The 14,832-nt window shown below is 40.6% G+C and overlaps 1 protein-coding gene across 1 annotated transcript in view; it reads left to right on the top strand.

Moving 5' to 3' along the window:
• LOC105892723 (rab11 family-interacting protein 2) overlaps nt 1-14,517 on the top strand; it is a 56,180-nt gene extending 41,663 nt beyond the window's left edge. The window contains exons 4-5 of the mRNA XM_031579470.2: nt 4,900-4,987; nt 13,660-14,517. Of these exons, the coding sequence (XP_031435330.1) occupies nt 4,900-4,987; nt 13,660-13,887 (316 nt within the window). The 3' untranslated portion in view covers nt 13,888-14,517. The remainder of the gene's footprint in view (nt 1-4,899; nt 4,988-13,659) is intronic.
• The last annotated feature ends 315 nt before the right edge of the window (nt 14,518-14,832 follow it).

The raw sequence follows: 14,832 nt of genomic DNA, 5'->3' as shown, positions 1-14,832 counted from the left end.
ATGTGGGTTTCCTCGCCGAGCAAACAAGAACTGTGTTCCTGTGATACGCAATGCATTGCAAACAAAAACTGTGTTCCTGTGATACGCAATGCATTGCTTGATATGGCAAACAATAACTGTGTTCCTGAGATACTCAATGCATTGCTTGATATGGCAAACAATAACTGTGTTCCTGAGATACTCAATGCATTGCTTGATATGGCAAACAATAACTGTGTTCCTGTGATACTCAATGCATTGTTTGATATGGCAAGCAAGAACTGTGTTCCTGTGATACGCAATGCATTGCAAACAAGAACTGTGTTCCTGTGATACTCAATGCATTGCTTGATATGGCAAACAAGAACTGTGTTCCTGTGATACCCAATGCATTGCAAACAAGAACTGTGTTCCTGTGATACTCAATGCATTGCAAACAAGAACTGTGTTCCTGTGATACTCAATGCATTGCTTGATATGGCAATGCATTGTGTCTATCACAATGTGACGTCACAAATAGCTTCAGCAGAAGCCAGCTCATAAGGAGGCGACCCAATCTGAAGAAACCTTGAGCAGAAGCCAGCTCATAAGAAGGCGACCCAATCTGCTTGGGATCGTTTGGGGAGCGGCAATCCATTTTCAGAGTGCCTGATTGAATTTAGGAACGCACTCCAAGTAGGCAAGGCTATCCTGTAGTTAGTAGCTAGCTCATCTCCTTGCTCAAAAGCTTGAGTGCTTAAAAAAAGTCTATTTACCTCGACCTAGTCTTAATATCTATCAGAGTTGATGTAGACACTAATGGCAGCTAGATATCTTTCAATCATATACATGTAAAGATGTTACATGTAGCTTTTAGTCTCTGTATCTTTGACCACATATTTTGTTTACTTATTTGAAGGGAAAGGAAGTAGGGGCGGACAAATGTAGTGATACACTGACCCCAATTTGCTTTGAGGTATAAAATCACTTACCTCACTAGTTGGCAGCTATACAGAACTGCATATACAGTCAAGCCGGAAAGTCTGCACACCCCTTTCACCTTCTCCACATTTCATTACTTTACAGACTTGTACTACAATAGATTGAGTTCATTTTTTACCTCAAACATCTACACACAATATCCAATAATGAAGAAAATATGTAATTAGATTTTTTTCTGACAAAAATAGGTTATTTAGGGGTTCTATATCTGTACACACTGTTAGCCTAATACTTGGTTGCTGCTCCTTTGGCAGTGATTACAGCTTCAAGGCGTCTTGGGAAGGAAGCTACAAACTTGTTTCTGGACATTTTTGCCCATTCCTCTTGGCATATCCTTGCAAGCTCCGTCAGGTTGGATGGGGAGCATCGGTACACAGCCATTTTCAGCTCTTTCCACAGATGTTCAATTGGATTCCGGTCATGGCTTTGGCTGGGCCACTCAAGGACATGCACAGGCTTTCTCAGAAGACACTCCATTGTTCTCTTGGCTGTGTGCTTCGGGTCGTTGTCATGTTGGAAGGATAAACCTTCGTCCCAGTCTGAGGTCCAGAGCGCTCTGGAGCAGGTTTTCTTCAAGGATCTTGGTGTACTTAGCTGCATTCATTTTCCCTCTATCAGGACTAGTCGCCCTGTTCCCGCTGCTGAAAAACATCCCCACATCATGATGCTGTCACCGCCATGCTTCACTGTAGGGATGGTATTAGCCGGGTGATGAGCAGTGCCTGGTTTCCTCCAGGCGTGGCGCTTGGTATTCAGGCAAAAAAGATCAAATTTGGTTTCAGAGAATCTTCATTCTCATGGTTTCAGAGTCCTCTAGGGGCCTTTTGGCAAACTCCAAGCGGGCTGTGTTGTGCCTTTTACTGAGGAGGGGCTCCCATCTGCCCACTCTACCATAAAGGCCTGATTGATGGAGTTCTGGAGAAGGGTACTGAAGGCCTGATTGATGGAGTGCTCCACAAGGATGCGCTGGAGCTCTGTCAGAGTGACCCTCGGGTTCCTGCTCACCTCCCTGGCCAAGGCCCGTCTTCCCCGTTTGCCTAGTTTGGCCTGGCGGCCAGGTCTAGGAAGATTCTGGGTGGTTCCAAACTACTTCCATTTACGAATGATGGTGGCCACTGTGCTCTTTGGGACCTGTAAAGCTGCAGAGATTTTTCCGTACCCTTCTCCAGATCTATGCCATGACACAATCCTGTTTCTGAGGTCTGCAGATAATTCCTTTGACCCCATGGCTTGGAGTTTGCTCTGACATGCACTGTCAGCTGTGGGACCTTATATAGGTAGGTGTTGGCAATCCCCAATCATGTCCAGTCAATTTTATTTATTACAGGTGGATTCCAATTAAGTTGTAGAAACATGCACCTCAGAATCGGGAACCGGTTCTTGTTTTAGAACTGTAAACGTTAACGCTTCGTCTGTTAATATCAAAGGTAAACTGCTCCAGACCCTATCTATTGTGTTAGTGCCATTTTTTTTATTGTGTAAACCAGCTTTCACTGTATGAATAATCTCTATTTCCATTTTTTTTTTTTTTTTAATATGTACATCTATACATACATATTGTATATGCTGTGCATCATCTATTCAGAGAATATTGTATGAAAGAAAATTAATGTTAAACCCATTTATACTCTTTTTTTTTTCTCCCTCGAATCAATCGATAGAGAATCGATAGGGAATCGGATCGATAAGCAGAATCAAAAATGGAATCGGAATAGCTAAAATCTTATCAATCCCATCCCATAATATCAAAGGGTAATATCAAAGAACTTCGACAGGCTCACGGTTAAATATGTCAACATGATAGGGTCTGTTTTGGCATAAAATATATTAATGTGTGGTGAAAGCAAAACCTTTTTGTTTGCAGACAGAGGAATACTGCTCCTTCTCATATCTTCATTTGTATTGCTTCTGGCCTACATACAGTGATGTTAGACTATTTTTAGAATGGTGAAACGAAGCTTTCAGCAAAATCACTGGTCCAGTTTGAGTGAGTACTATGCTGTGTATTACAAAATGAAATATTACTGCTCCAATCTCCATCTCAAACACGAAAGGAGGCGATGTATACAAAAAATATGAGGCTGTAGACCTAAGATCCAATTACCAATACAGCCCAAAACATTGGTGCTAGCTCCACATCTAAAGCACGCAGTGGGAGAACAATTCAATTCAACTCAACTCAACTTTATTTCACCATGTATACAGATACTAGGAATTTTTTTTGGTATTCTCCATGCAGGCTATAGTATCACAAATAGAACAACAAGACAACACAGAACAACAATACAAGGACAGATAGTACCAGTATGAGCAAAATAATAAATAAGAATGGAGGTAGTGCAACAATAATAATTAGGGATGCACGATACCACTTTTTTACAAACCGATACGAGTACGAGTATTTTTATTTGTGTACTTGCCGATACCGAGTACCGATACCGATACTTCTTAGATTTGGTCTCCATGAAAGTGCAATTAATTTGGAGGCAGATTTTATTGTATCCTCTGCAGATTATGTCAAGCCTATAGTACAAAATTAACAGAAGGCTATCCCAAGCCAAAAATAAACAGAGCTTTCTGGTTTTAACACACAAAAAAAGCCTTCAAACAGACAATATCATCACATTAGACAAAATGCAAATATAACCAGATAAAGGCAATTCAATTTGCTGCATAGTTAACAACACAGTCTGCTTAACAAAAAGTGAACAGAACTATTACTGGATTAGCACAAGAGCACATTTCAGTTACAAAAGGATCAGAAGAATCTCCTGCTCAAGTACACAAACAATCACTTAACCTATGTGGCACAGTCTTTCTCTCTACCTCTCTCTCTCTGTGTGTGCGCGTTTTTTTCTTTTGCAAGACGTCAGTTAAGATTGGTTGCTTCGGTCTTGCGCCACTAGCATCAGTGAACTCTGTGTACTTAGCACTATGGTGTGTCTTCAGATGTTTAATCAAATTGCTTGTGTTAAACAGAGTACTTTCCTTTCCGCCCCTCGACACCGTAGCAGTGCAGATCTTACACTGTGCCTTACTCCTGTCGTCGTCATTTATCTTAAAATGAGCCCAAATCGCCGTTAAGTCAGCACAACGGAATTGCTAATCGCTAACGAGATGCTAGCAGCTAAATTTAGCGAAACCTGTATACTGAAATACTTTGACACTATGACAAACTTTCCTAACACAGTCAAACATCAAGCAAATGCAACACAAGACGGCAAATAAGCTACTTACTTGTCTGGCAGAGAATGGTAGGACAGGTAGGACAATAAATCACATTTTGTGTCAGCATAGCCCGGCCAGTTTGATGCAGTGAAATACTGATGAGTGGTATCGGTGCTTGGTATCGGCAATTCAACAACGAGTACGAGTATTTTAACGAAGTATCGGCACCGATACCGATACTGGTATCGGTATCGGTGCATCCCTAATAATAATGTTAAATAAAGTGCGATAAAGTTCGTGTGTGAGAGCTATTTAGGAGGGCTATTGCTTGGGGGAAAAAACTGTTGAGGTGACGTGATGTTTTGGTCATGATGGCCCTGTGAAATACAAACTATTACCGCAACGCTGACTGACCACAATATTCAAGCCGTATGACTGCCTGTGAGCGGTGCACAGTGACATATTGGGTCAAGGGGCATCATAGAGTGAGATTAATCTGCGTTTTTTTTTCTATAATTAATTTTTGGCAACCTTAATATACACACACAATGCAGGCGACACCAGTATCAGAAATATCAGCACTCTGCTAAAATATTAAGGAAAAACACTGACACTTTTTCTGCTCTGCAGAGGATAGCAGTAGTGAGTGGTGAGAATAGTTTGTGTCAATAAGATTGTCATTTTAGGAATTTAAAACAGTTTCCTTAATCAAGACCATTTTGTATTATAGGCAACCCTGTTCAGGAATTTAATTATTGTTTCTCCATGCAGTGATAATATGAGAATGCCTGTCAGCAAGAGTGACCTCAGTGCCAAGCAAAGGACCTCACCAGGAAAGACAGGAATTAACCAGAACAAAGTAAGTCATTTGATGTGTTGTTTTTGGTTGTTTTGTGTTTGCAGCATGTAATCCACAGCCACAGCCTGATTATGGTGCACCATATCATATCATTTTTGTCATTTCTTTCTTTGTTGTGTTTTTTTTCCTCTTCACGGGTTTTTGCCTTAAAGGTAGTGAAATTACAGTTTTTGAACCATCAGAAACTTTTAATTGGACCTTTGTAAGCATTTTATTAGAAGTTGCAGTCAGAGATTTTCATCTTAAACATTGTCAGATTGTGTGCGATTTACCAAATTAACCACAGAAATAGTTACTCATTGTCTTTGATCTGCCTGTAATTTGAGATGGTGTGAAATTATTAGTGAGTTTCCATTAGTTTAGGAGAAGGGACCATATTCTTCTTCTGGCACAGTAATTGCAATGAAGATAAGGAGGCAGAGGTCAGAGTTCAATTGCTCCAGTATTCAGGAACACTAACCTCTTCCAGAATTCTACTGTGTAATAGTCAATCATATGCAATAGCTTCAAATATTGTTCCTTTATAATTATTGTTGAAATGTTTAAATGAAAATATATTTGACAAAATTATCTTTGATGGCAATTTGTCCAAGTAATTCGAGTAATTTGAAATGATCTCCTTTGTAGTCTACATAAAAAGGAGCCTCATTAGAGAAGATAATGAGACAGCTGGATGGTTACCTTATCTCTTAGTGATTGTCAGCACTTAAGCAGTTAAGATAGAGTTCACCGCCAGAATCTTTCCCAGCAATTAAACAACACATTTCAAATTGTCTCTGTGAATCAATGTCAACTATTTAGTATTTACTTGTCAGTTGTTTATCAAATATATTTAATTTAATTTAAAAGTAAAATTCTTATGTAAGAAGGAATGGCTCTGATTTACAGCTAGAGCAAAGTGTAACTGGTTCTCGGAAATGGGGATAGGGTGGGGGGTGGGGGTTGGGGGAGATTGAGTTGCGCAACACTTTTGTTTTTCCTTTGTTTCTCCCATAGTTCAAGGCCATCAGACAGGACCCTCCCATGTTCTCCTGTTTTTTGCATGGCCCACAAACTCTATTATGAATAATCATCATATACACGGATCTATACGTTTTGTCTTACATTACCCAAGTTGCTATCATTGATTTTTGTAATTTGATAAAACAAATATTTCATTATAAACAACAAGAATAGGTCAACAATTTCTCCAATTTCAAAAATGTCCCCCTAAATGTTCAATGGGGTTGAGGTCAGGTCTCAGTTAGGTCCATGACAGCACTTGCACAGCATTTTAAAGTGTGTGTGTGGTCATTATACTGCTGTATTATGAATCCCTTCTCCAAAGATGTCTTGAATGGAGAGGTACTTCTCATGCCTATTTTTGGGCATGGGTATGGGGATTTCTCCTTACCCTTCTGATTCAGCAGTAAATCTAGTAAAGACTTTTTTTCACTATATATTTTTTTCATTTTTTCTATACATCATATTGGCATACATGGGACAGATGTATACATATAGGTTGCAGGGTTTAGAAAGGAAGATAATAAGGTCAAAGTGTAATGCCAGCGCTCAAATATAATGGCTTAACAACATATTGAGGATGTTAATGTACTCATTGGTTTCCTATTGATAGAAATGCAGATGATTATGATGAAATCTGCTCATCTTATACAGTCGTGTTTGTTCATTTCGTCTTTACGTGTCGTTTGTGCATATGAGCTGTGTTGTGGATATAAGATTTATAAAATGTACAGTGGCTACAGTCTTGAACCATTTTTGTAACCTACACACACTACAAGAATTCCCGAGCACGTGTAACTTTCCTGCATAGCTAAAAAAAAATCAGAGCTACTAACTCCATAATTACTGGGTTGCACAAAGCGTCTACTAGCGGTTCACACAAATTCACTCTGCTGTGTAAAAAAGTCTCGGGTTCAGCTGATTGCAAATATCAATGTGCTATTTTATATATATACCAGCAGCCGCCACTGGTGTATCCTTTTTTCTAATATATATTATATATATATGAGTGCACACATGTGTAGGCCCAGACATGCAATGGTAAGAACATGTTGGAAAATAAACCCTTAGTTGTTGACTTCTAGTGAATTTTAGGGACACAAGTAGACAAACTGAGACTGAAATGGGTCTGGGGAACATAACCAGTACTTCATTCTCTTGCCTCAGCACTACACAAAAAATCCAAGGATTTATCAAATTAATTAATTCAATAAATGAACAACTGAGGAAGGTAAAAAAGGCTTCAGGATGGGGAAAGGCCAAACTAACAATAAGTTACAATACAAATAGATATTTTGAGTGGTATAAATCTTACCCGATACAAAGCAAAAGAACAACAGAAGCTAATCTCACTCAGTATACAAAAAAAGAAGGTCAAAAAGTATTCATATGAAATGTCTCCAGGCCTCCCTGTAGCCAATACATAATATAGCACATTTAAGATTTTACTGCTGACGTCATCCCTGCGAATTACACATCGTATTGAAGGGAGGCATCTGAAATGGAAAAGGATTTGGGTGAAGCCCTAGTTGTCCCTTGTCATAGACAGGGAATGTATTTAAATTTCACAAATATTTTGAGGGGTTCCCACGTCATGAAGGTACAAATTAATATTTGATCAAGTTGCGTTTTTTCTGCTGAGCTGTTTCTATGGCATTGCTTGGGACTCGGGCCTCGTTGTGGATGGAGCATTCTGGTCACAAACTTGTTGGAGTTGGTTGGGGAATCATAACACACAACAATCCAACAAACACATTGAACATGTTTAATCAGGTACAGCAACCTCCAACAAACACCAACAAACCACCCCCAGTCTACACCCTGAGTTCAAATAAGTTTATTTTTATGATGTAAAACTAAGACCAGGACGTTTTTCCACCTTTAATGTGAAATATTGATTTAATAAAATATATTAAAAAATCAGGGGAAAACAAATACAAAACTGACATCAACCCAGTTGCATGAGTGTTCACGTCTGCAAACTAATTCTTTTTTTTTGAAGCACCTTTTGATTTTATTGCAGCTAGTCTTTAGTCTTTTTTTGGAAAGAATCATCTTGCCACATCTGGATTTGGCAATATGTTACCACTCTTCCTTGCAAAAACAGTATCCTTCCATCAAATGGGGAAGGCCTCTCCTGTGCACAGCAAGTCATCCCAGATTTAAACATTTGGATCTAGGATCTGGCAGACTCATTCCAAAATAATCATCTTTTGGGTGAAGCCATTTCTTGGATGATGATCAGTTTCTTTGGATGAATGCTTTGGGACACTGTCAGGCCTGAAAGGTGAGATTTCTTCATCAAAAGCATTCTCACATATGCCTGAAGATGCATCAAGATCAGGAACTGTATCAGGAATTATTCCTTCCACCTCGACTTAAGCCCCAGTTCCGGCTTAATAAAAGCCGCCCTAACCCATGATAATGACACCACCATGCTTTACCATGGGTACAGTGTTATTTTGGCCATTTGTCATCAACAAAAAGTTTACCCGCTCTCACTAGACCATAACATACTTGGTTTTAGGACATTTAGTTTTTGCGAAATGTAGCCTTTTTTCCTGAGTGTGAGGTGAAGACTCTCCTTCTCACAGGCTTGTGCTCATGTGGCACCGCGAGAGACTACATTGCACTACATCCACACCCAGGGCCATGTTCCCCATGTCTGTATGTTTATGTAACAATGTGTGCAGTGCTGTGGCCCTGAACTGCAAATGCATTTTTTTGCGTCTTTTTTGGAAAAATGCTGAAAGTGGGCGGGGCGGGGGTGGACTCCTGTGACTGATTTTGTCCATCTTAATACCAGCATTGATGTGTATCATCATATTACAGGCATATCATTTAGTTTACACTTAAAAAACATATTTAAGCATGCAGTTACCTATTAATTGCTTGGAAGGTTTTTTTTTTTTTTTTTTAAATGACACCAATGAAGAACATTTGATGTGTTGATAATGTTTAGGATTCAGCTCTTGCCCAGCGATAGATGATGCCATAGCTGCTTTGGTCCTTCTACCAACGGCCCTTGTGGGAAAGACCCTTCATGCCCAAACAACAAGCACGAGTGACAAATGGCTAAAGAAGACTTCTTCTACAACACAAGCTCAGCTCATGAATACTGTGTCTGTGCTGACGCTGTATCTAATCTCATAGAGGAGCTCTCTGCTGCTCCAGCACAGGAGCCCCACACTAGACCTGAGACCACTGGACCATCACCTCCACCCATTATGGTGGAAGATGCTTTCTCTCAAACAGATTTTCTAGTCCGTTCAGGCTGAGGACTGGTCAACAAGCATAGATCTTAGTGATTCATACTTCCACATCTCTGTCCACCCCGACCATCTGCTGTTGTTCTGCTTCGCGCTACTAGACCAAGCCTTCAAATCCAATGTGCTCCCCTTTGGCCTGTCTCTTGTGACTTGCGTTCACAAAGTGCATGGATGCAGCTTGAAGCCTTCAGCAGCAGACGGGCATCACAGTGCTACATTACTTGGTGTTGTGTGGTGGTTAGTTTCCCGATTGCTGCAAGTCATTTGGATAAAAGCATCTGCTAAATACCTGACCTTTACCTTTACTACTGATATTTTCACCATCAAGGTTTGTGTCTGTTTCAGATATTGCAGTTGTGGTGGACCATTTACAACAGTTTGGCCTTTCTCTCAATGTAGAGAAAAGCCACCTGACTCCATTGCAACAAATAGTTTTCCTTGGGGTAAAGCTGGACTCAGTTTCCATGTTAGCACCTCTGTCAGATCAAAGTACCGCCGCTCTGCAACAATGATTTTCACACTTCTTGGGTCAAAGCAGCATTCAGTCTCTCCAGTGTCAGAGCCTTCTGGGCCTGATGGCTGCAGCTTCTCAGGTAGTGTGCCTTGGCCTCTTACACAAGGCCTATGCAGAGATGGCATGTCTCAGGTAGTTTGCCTTGGCCTCTTACACAAGGCCTATGCAGAGATGGCATGTCTCAGGTAGTTTGCCTTGGCCTCTTACACAAGGCCTATGCAGAGATGGCATGTCTCAGGTAGTTTGCCTTGGCCTCTTACACAAGGCCTATGCAGAGATGGCATGTCTCTAAGGCGCTTATTCTGTCCCCAGTATCGTGGTCAATATTCTCACCTTCTGGCGGTATTATGTGTTGTCACATGTAAGTTGTATTAAGGTAGCCATTTTAGTTAGAGCTTCATCTTCAACTATTACCGCATTCATGTTTGAGTAGCATCTTTGGCTAGTTGACAGCTAACTTAGTGATAGTGGGAAGAGAAGAGTGAAAGTGAGGGGGCAGAGCCTGGCTGCCATATATGTGTACGAGTACAATGTTTTTACAGCCATCAGCATTAGTGGGCAAATGTTGTTTTTTTGGTTATTAACATCGATTCGATAAACAGATAAAGAGATACATTTTGGTAAACAATAAACAGTAGATAATATGGCCATTTTATTAGTATTGATCATGTATATCATGTTCACGTCGAATCAAACACCTAGAATGCAAGCCAGTCTGTGGCACAAGCACGTGCCATGGCTGAAGCTGCCCACACCAGAGCTGAGTTTGCCAAACAGCAAATAGACATCATAGACATCATAGACATGAGGCAACACTAACGGTTCTAAAGCAGAAGGGGTGAGGCTGAAACAGGGTCCTAGAGGCAGCTGCTGAAGACCCAACTGATTTAGGTGACCACTGCAACAAGATCTGAGGCCATACTAATTCTACAATGAGCATGCTGTAAAAACAGAACCAAAGGATGATGGGAATCCCAATATGAGTGCAACTATACTCACAACTTGGAACAGTATGGGCAACAACCAGCCACAGCCACTGTGCATCTGTGTGTTCTACAGACTCACCAGCCAGATGGCAGCCTAATCACCCCTAATGTTAACATCAGAAATGGCAATCCCCACTTAAGAGGTAGATCAATGCCCAGACCAACTGAGATCTCAGATCTTGTTGCCTACCTTGCACATAGTGATCTTCTGACAGCAGGGTTCAAGTGTTTTGAAAATAGGCCATATACATATGTATCCTGGGGGGGGTCTATGTTCCAGAATACTATTGAAGGCCTAAACCTCGAAGCCAGTGAGGAGCTTGGTTTACACACTAAGTGGCTATGATGAGTCTTTTTAACACGCTCTGAGGATTAGAGCAGTTCATGGGAGTTTATTTAGCGTGTATGGCAACGGCTGGACAAGAATTACGGCTCATCAGAGGTCATTGAAGCATCTCTGTTCAAACGACAGGAGATCTTCCCCAAACTTTCTTACAAGGACAACCAACTTTTGTAAGAGCTTGCAGATCTTCTTCTTGAGCTAGAAGCAGCCAATGAGCGCCATTTATCGGGCCTCAGTTTTCTTCAAAGTCAAGTCAAATGTATTTATAAAGCACATTTAAAAACAGCTCACGCTGACCAAAGTTCTTGACACATTACAATACAATAGAATACATCTGATAGTAGAAAAGCTTCCCCATAACCACACAAGAGTCGTGGGTTACACAAGAAACAAGATATAAGAAAGAACATAATGTTCTCTATCCACCCTTTTCTGACTTTGTCCAGTTTGTGAGACAGCCATGCTGAAATGAAAACAGATCCCGGCTTTACATTGCAAGGCAACCGCACACTGCCTCCAAGTAGAAAAGATGCCAGTAAAGCAAACAAAAGTCACTTCCCATCACAGCACACAAAAAGCCTGACCCTTGAGTCCTGCCCGCTGAGACACCTGACCCTTGAGTCCTGCCCGTTGAGACGCCTGGCCCTCGCAATGTTAATACACTCACTCCTGACCAACCCCCAGAATCTGGATCCAGGTTTTGTTAATAATGTCAAGACCACTACTACCCACAACATGAAACATCTCCTTTAAAAAATAGGATAGAATACAATTTGGAAAGATAGGATGGAAAAAAATTAAAGTGGGCAAGTTATGCATTTTAATGGACCACCAGATCAGTAAAGCAGAAAAAGTGACCAAAACTATATGAGTATAGGAAGATACAAAAGTGATTTAAAAAGTCATCACTGGAGAGTGTTGGAGTGTCGTGCAGCCAGTAGAAACGTTCAGAAAATGATTACTGGTCCTGAACACCACCCTGGGCCTATGGTGGGTCTTAAGATTACTGGTCCTGAACACCACCCTGGGCCTATGGTGGGTCTTAAGATACAGTTTCTGCCAAGACTCATCCCTGGCTATTCTAACAACGTCCTGATCATTTTTAGAGCTGTAACACAATGGTAACACCTGCAGTCTGTGCTTTTCCATTTGCGTTCAGCCCCTCTCCGTATTTGTCTTAATGTTTGTATATTGTCCTTAAATCAGGACTGAAAATAAGGCTTGGGTCAACACACTTTCATAGGTGCAATGGTGTCAAGGACTGACTACATGTACAGTACATGCAGAGTTGAAACACACAACTAGCACATTGACATCTGACTCTGAATTCGATTGAGAACCAGGAATATAAGAAGCACAAACATGGCTGCCGTGGAGTTCCTTCTCTGTGGCCTACCACTACAGGGCAAGTGTCTGAAGGATCAACGCAAGATTCTAGACCAACTCATTCACTTGGTATACAGCCTTCTTGATCATCTGGTGCTCACTACTATCTTCAAAGTCTAAAGAGATAGAGGTCTCTTGGGTCTTCCCTGTATATTCTCAAAGAATAAGGGTAACCCACTCTTCTTCTGGCCAGGATCTTTACACACCAATGTGCTCTAAAGCCTCAAAGAACATGTCTGATCTGGCTCTCACTGGCACTAATTGTCTTGATTTGCCCTTTTACTTCCTGCTGGTTTTGCATGGACCATCTGTAACTCTACTCTGTAAATCCTGGTCCCTTTCTGCTGCTCTGCCTCAAAATCCCGTTCCTTCACTCAACGCATTTCTGATGGAAGTTCATCATTTCAACCAAGCTGCAAAGCTTCACAATCTACATGCTTTGTCTAAAGAAAATGTCTAAGGCTCAAAATGTGTGCATAAGTGAGAGACTCAGCCACAGTAGGGCTGTATGCAAATACGTGTGAAGAGAGTAAACGAAGGAGGAGTTACCATCCAAGACAAATTGACCACAAATTAATAAATGAGCCTCACTCACCAAACATGGATTTAGCATCGATGGGCACAAAACCTTCAGTGTGAATGCAACAGCCCGCTAAACAAAGCGCCAACACTACAAACCACTACACAGCTAACTCATCAAATCCACAAGTACACTGACTCTCTTACCTACCAACTCTCTTACCTACCACACTACACAGCTAAATAATCAAATCCACAAGCAAATACACTGACTCTCTTACCTACCACACTACACAGCTAAATCATCAAATCCACAAGTACACTGACTCTCTTACCTACCACACTACACAGCTAAATCATCAAATCCACAAGTACACTGACACTCTTACTTACCACACTAGACAGACCACAAGTACACTGACACTCTTACCTACCACACTACACAGGTAACTAAATATTTAATCCCATTTGTTTCAACCCCAAATCCTCCCTACTACGCAAAGCTTGTGAAAATGCTACTAAATAAAAGGGATACAAAGCTAGTTTACCTACCATAACACAGAGAAACTAAAATATCTAAACTATCTAGGGGTTTAAACGAGAAATAATGTATGTTATTGTTTGTGAAATGAATGTCCTCCTTCTTCCCACAGGAATCAGGTCATTGCCAAGCCTCAGTTCCATCTTACAGCAACCTCTCATTTGATGAAGTTGTGCAGGAGCTGCTGAAACAGAAAGAAGTAGTGAAAAAAAAGGACGCTCACATACGTGAGCTTGAGGATTACATCGATGATTTGCTGGTCAGGGTCATGGAGGAGACACCTAGCATCCTTAGAACACCGTATGAACCAAAGAGAAAAGCTGAGAAGATCTACAAATGAAGCAAAGGAAGGTCACGGAGAGAAACAGTACTTCACACACATTGAGGGTCAGCCTTTTTATATACATGGTTTTAACAAACATCATCCAAACACTGTGTACCAAAGATAAATCATTAAAGGAATGGAAAATCTAGTCACTGGCAAAAATCTTATACACAGCTTGAAGAAATATTCATACACATTGCTATTCATTCATATCAAAAGAAGCCTTGGAGAGATACATTTGTTGCATCGGGAATAGTGGTGGACATGTATCTATTATGTATCATCCCTTGGTGTGAGTGAGGCCATATATTTGTTTGTTTTTGCTAGGGCTTAGAGTATCTTATTATCTGCTTAGTATCTCATATTCTGTTGACTATTTTTGCATCTTCTAATTGCTTTCGGTCTCTCTGTATCGTTCTCTATTCAACTTTTTAGCTACTCGGTAGGCCCATATAATTCACATATTCCATTTAATTATTTTAAAATCTCCATTCATCCATTTCTGGGACCTTACCATGTATGTCTTATTCTCTGTCAATTGAAGTATGTACACTTTTGGTGCCAAAGCTATGATGTTTTCGGCTGTAATCATGTACAAACATATGAAAACAAATGCAATGGAACAGTAAAACCAATGAAAACCTGTTTTGTGAGTCTGTCAGTATTTGTGAGTTGTTCATGTTCCATCTTCCCCTCTTTCTATCGATTGAGGGAATAACTGTTTTGAATTGTGAAGAAAAGAATGCTCTGCATTAATACTCTGTAGTAACTGACGGATATAGGTTGTTGTACCTGCTTTGATTTTGAACCGTTTTGGAACAGTATGTTGAAATGACACTTTAACTTGAGGAAAATTACGAAAATGCTTAAGCAAGGTAGCCCAGAAAATGGAGGTGAACTCAAAGATCTCTGATTAAATGTCAAGAACCTGTATCCCAAACACTGCACGATGGGAATGCC

The sequence above is a fragment of the Clupea harengus genome, chromosome 13, assembly GCF_900700415.2.
Source record: "Clupea harengus chromosome 13, Ch_v2.0.2, whole genome shotgun sequence".
Taxonomy (NCBI): domain Eukaryota; kingdom Metazoa; phylum Chordata; class Actinopteri; order Clupeiformes; family Clupeidae; genus Clupea; species Clupea harengus.
Note: the sequence above shows the minus strand (reverse complement) of the source record. Positions and strands in the feature narration are given on the sequence as shown.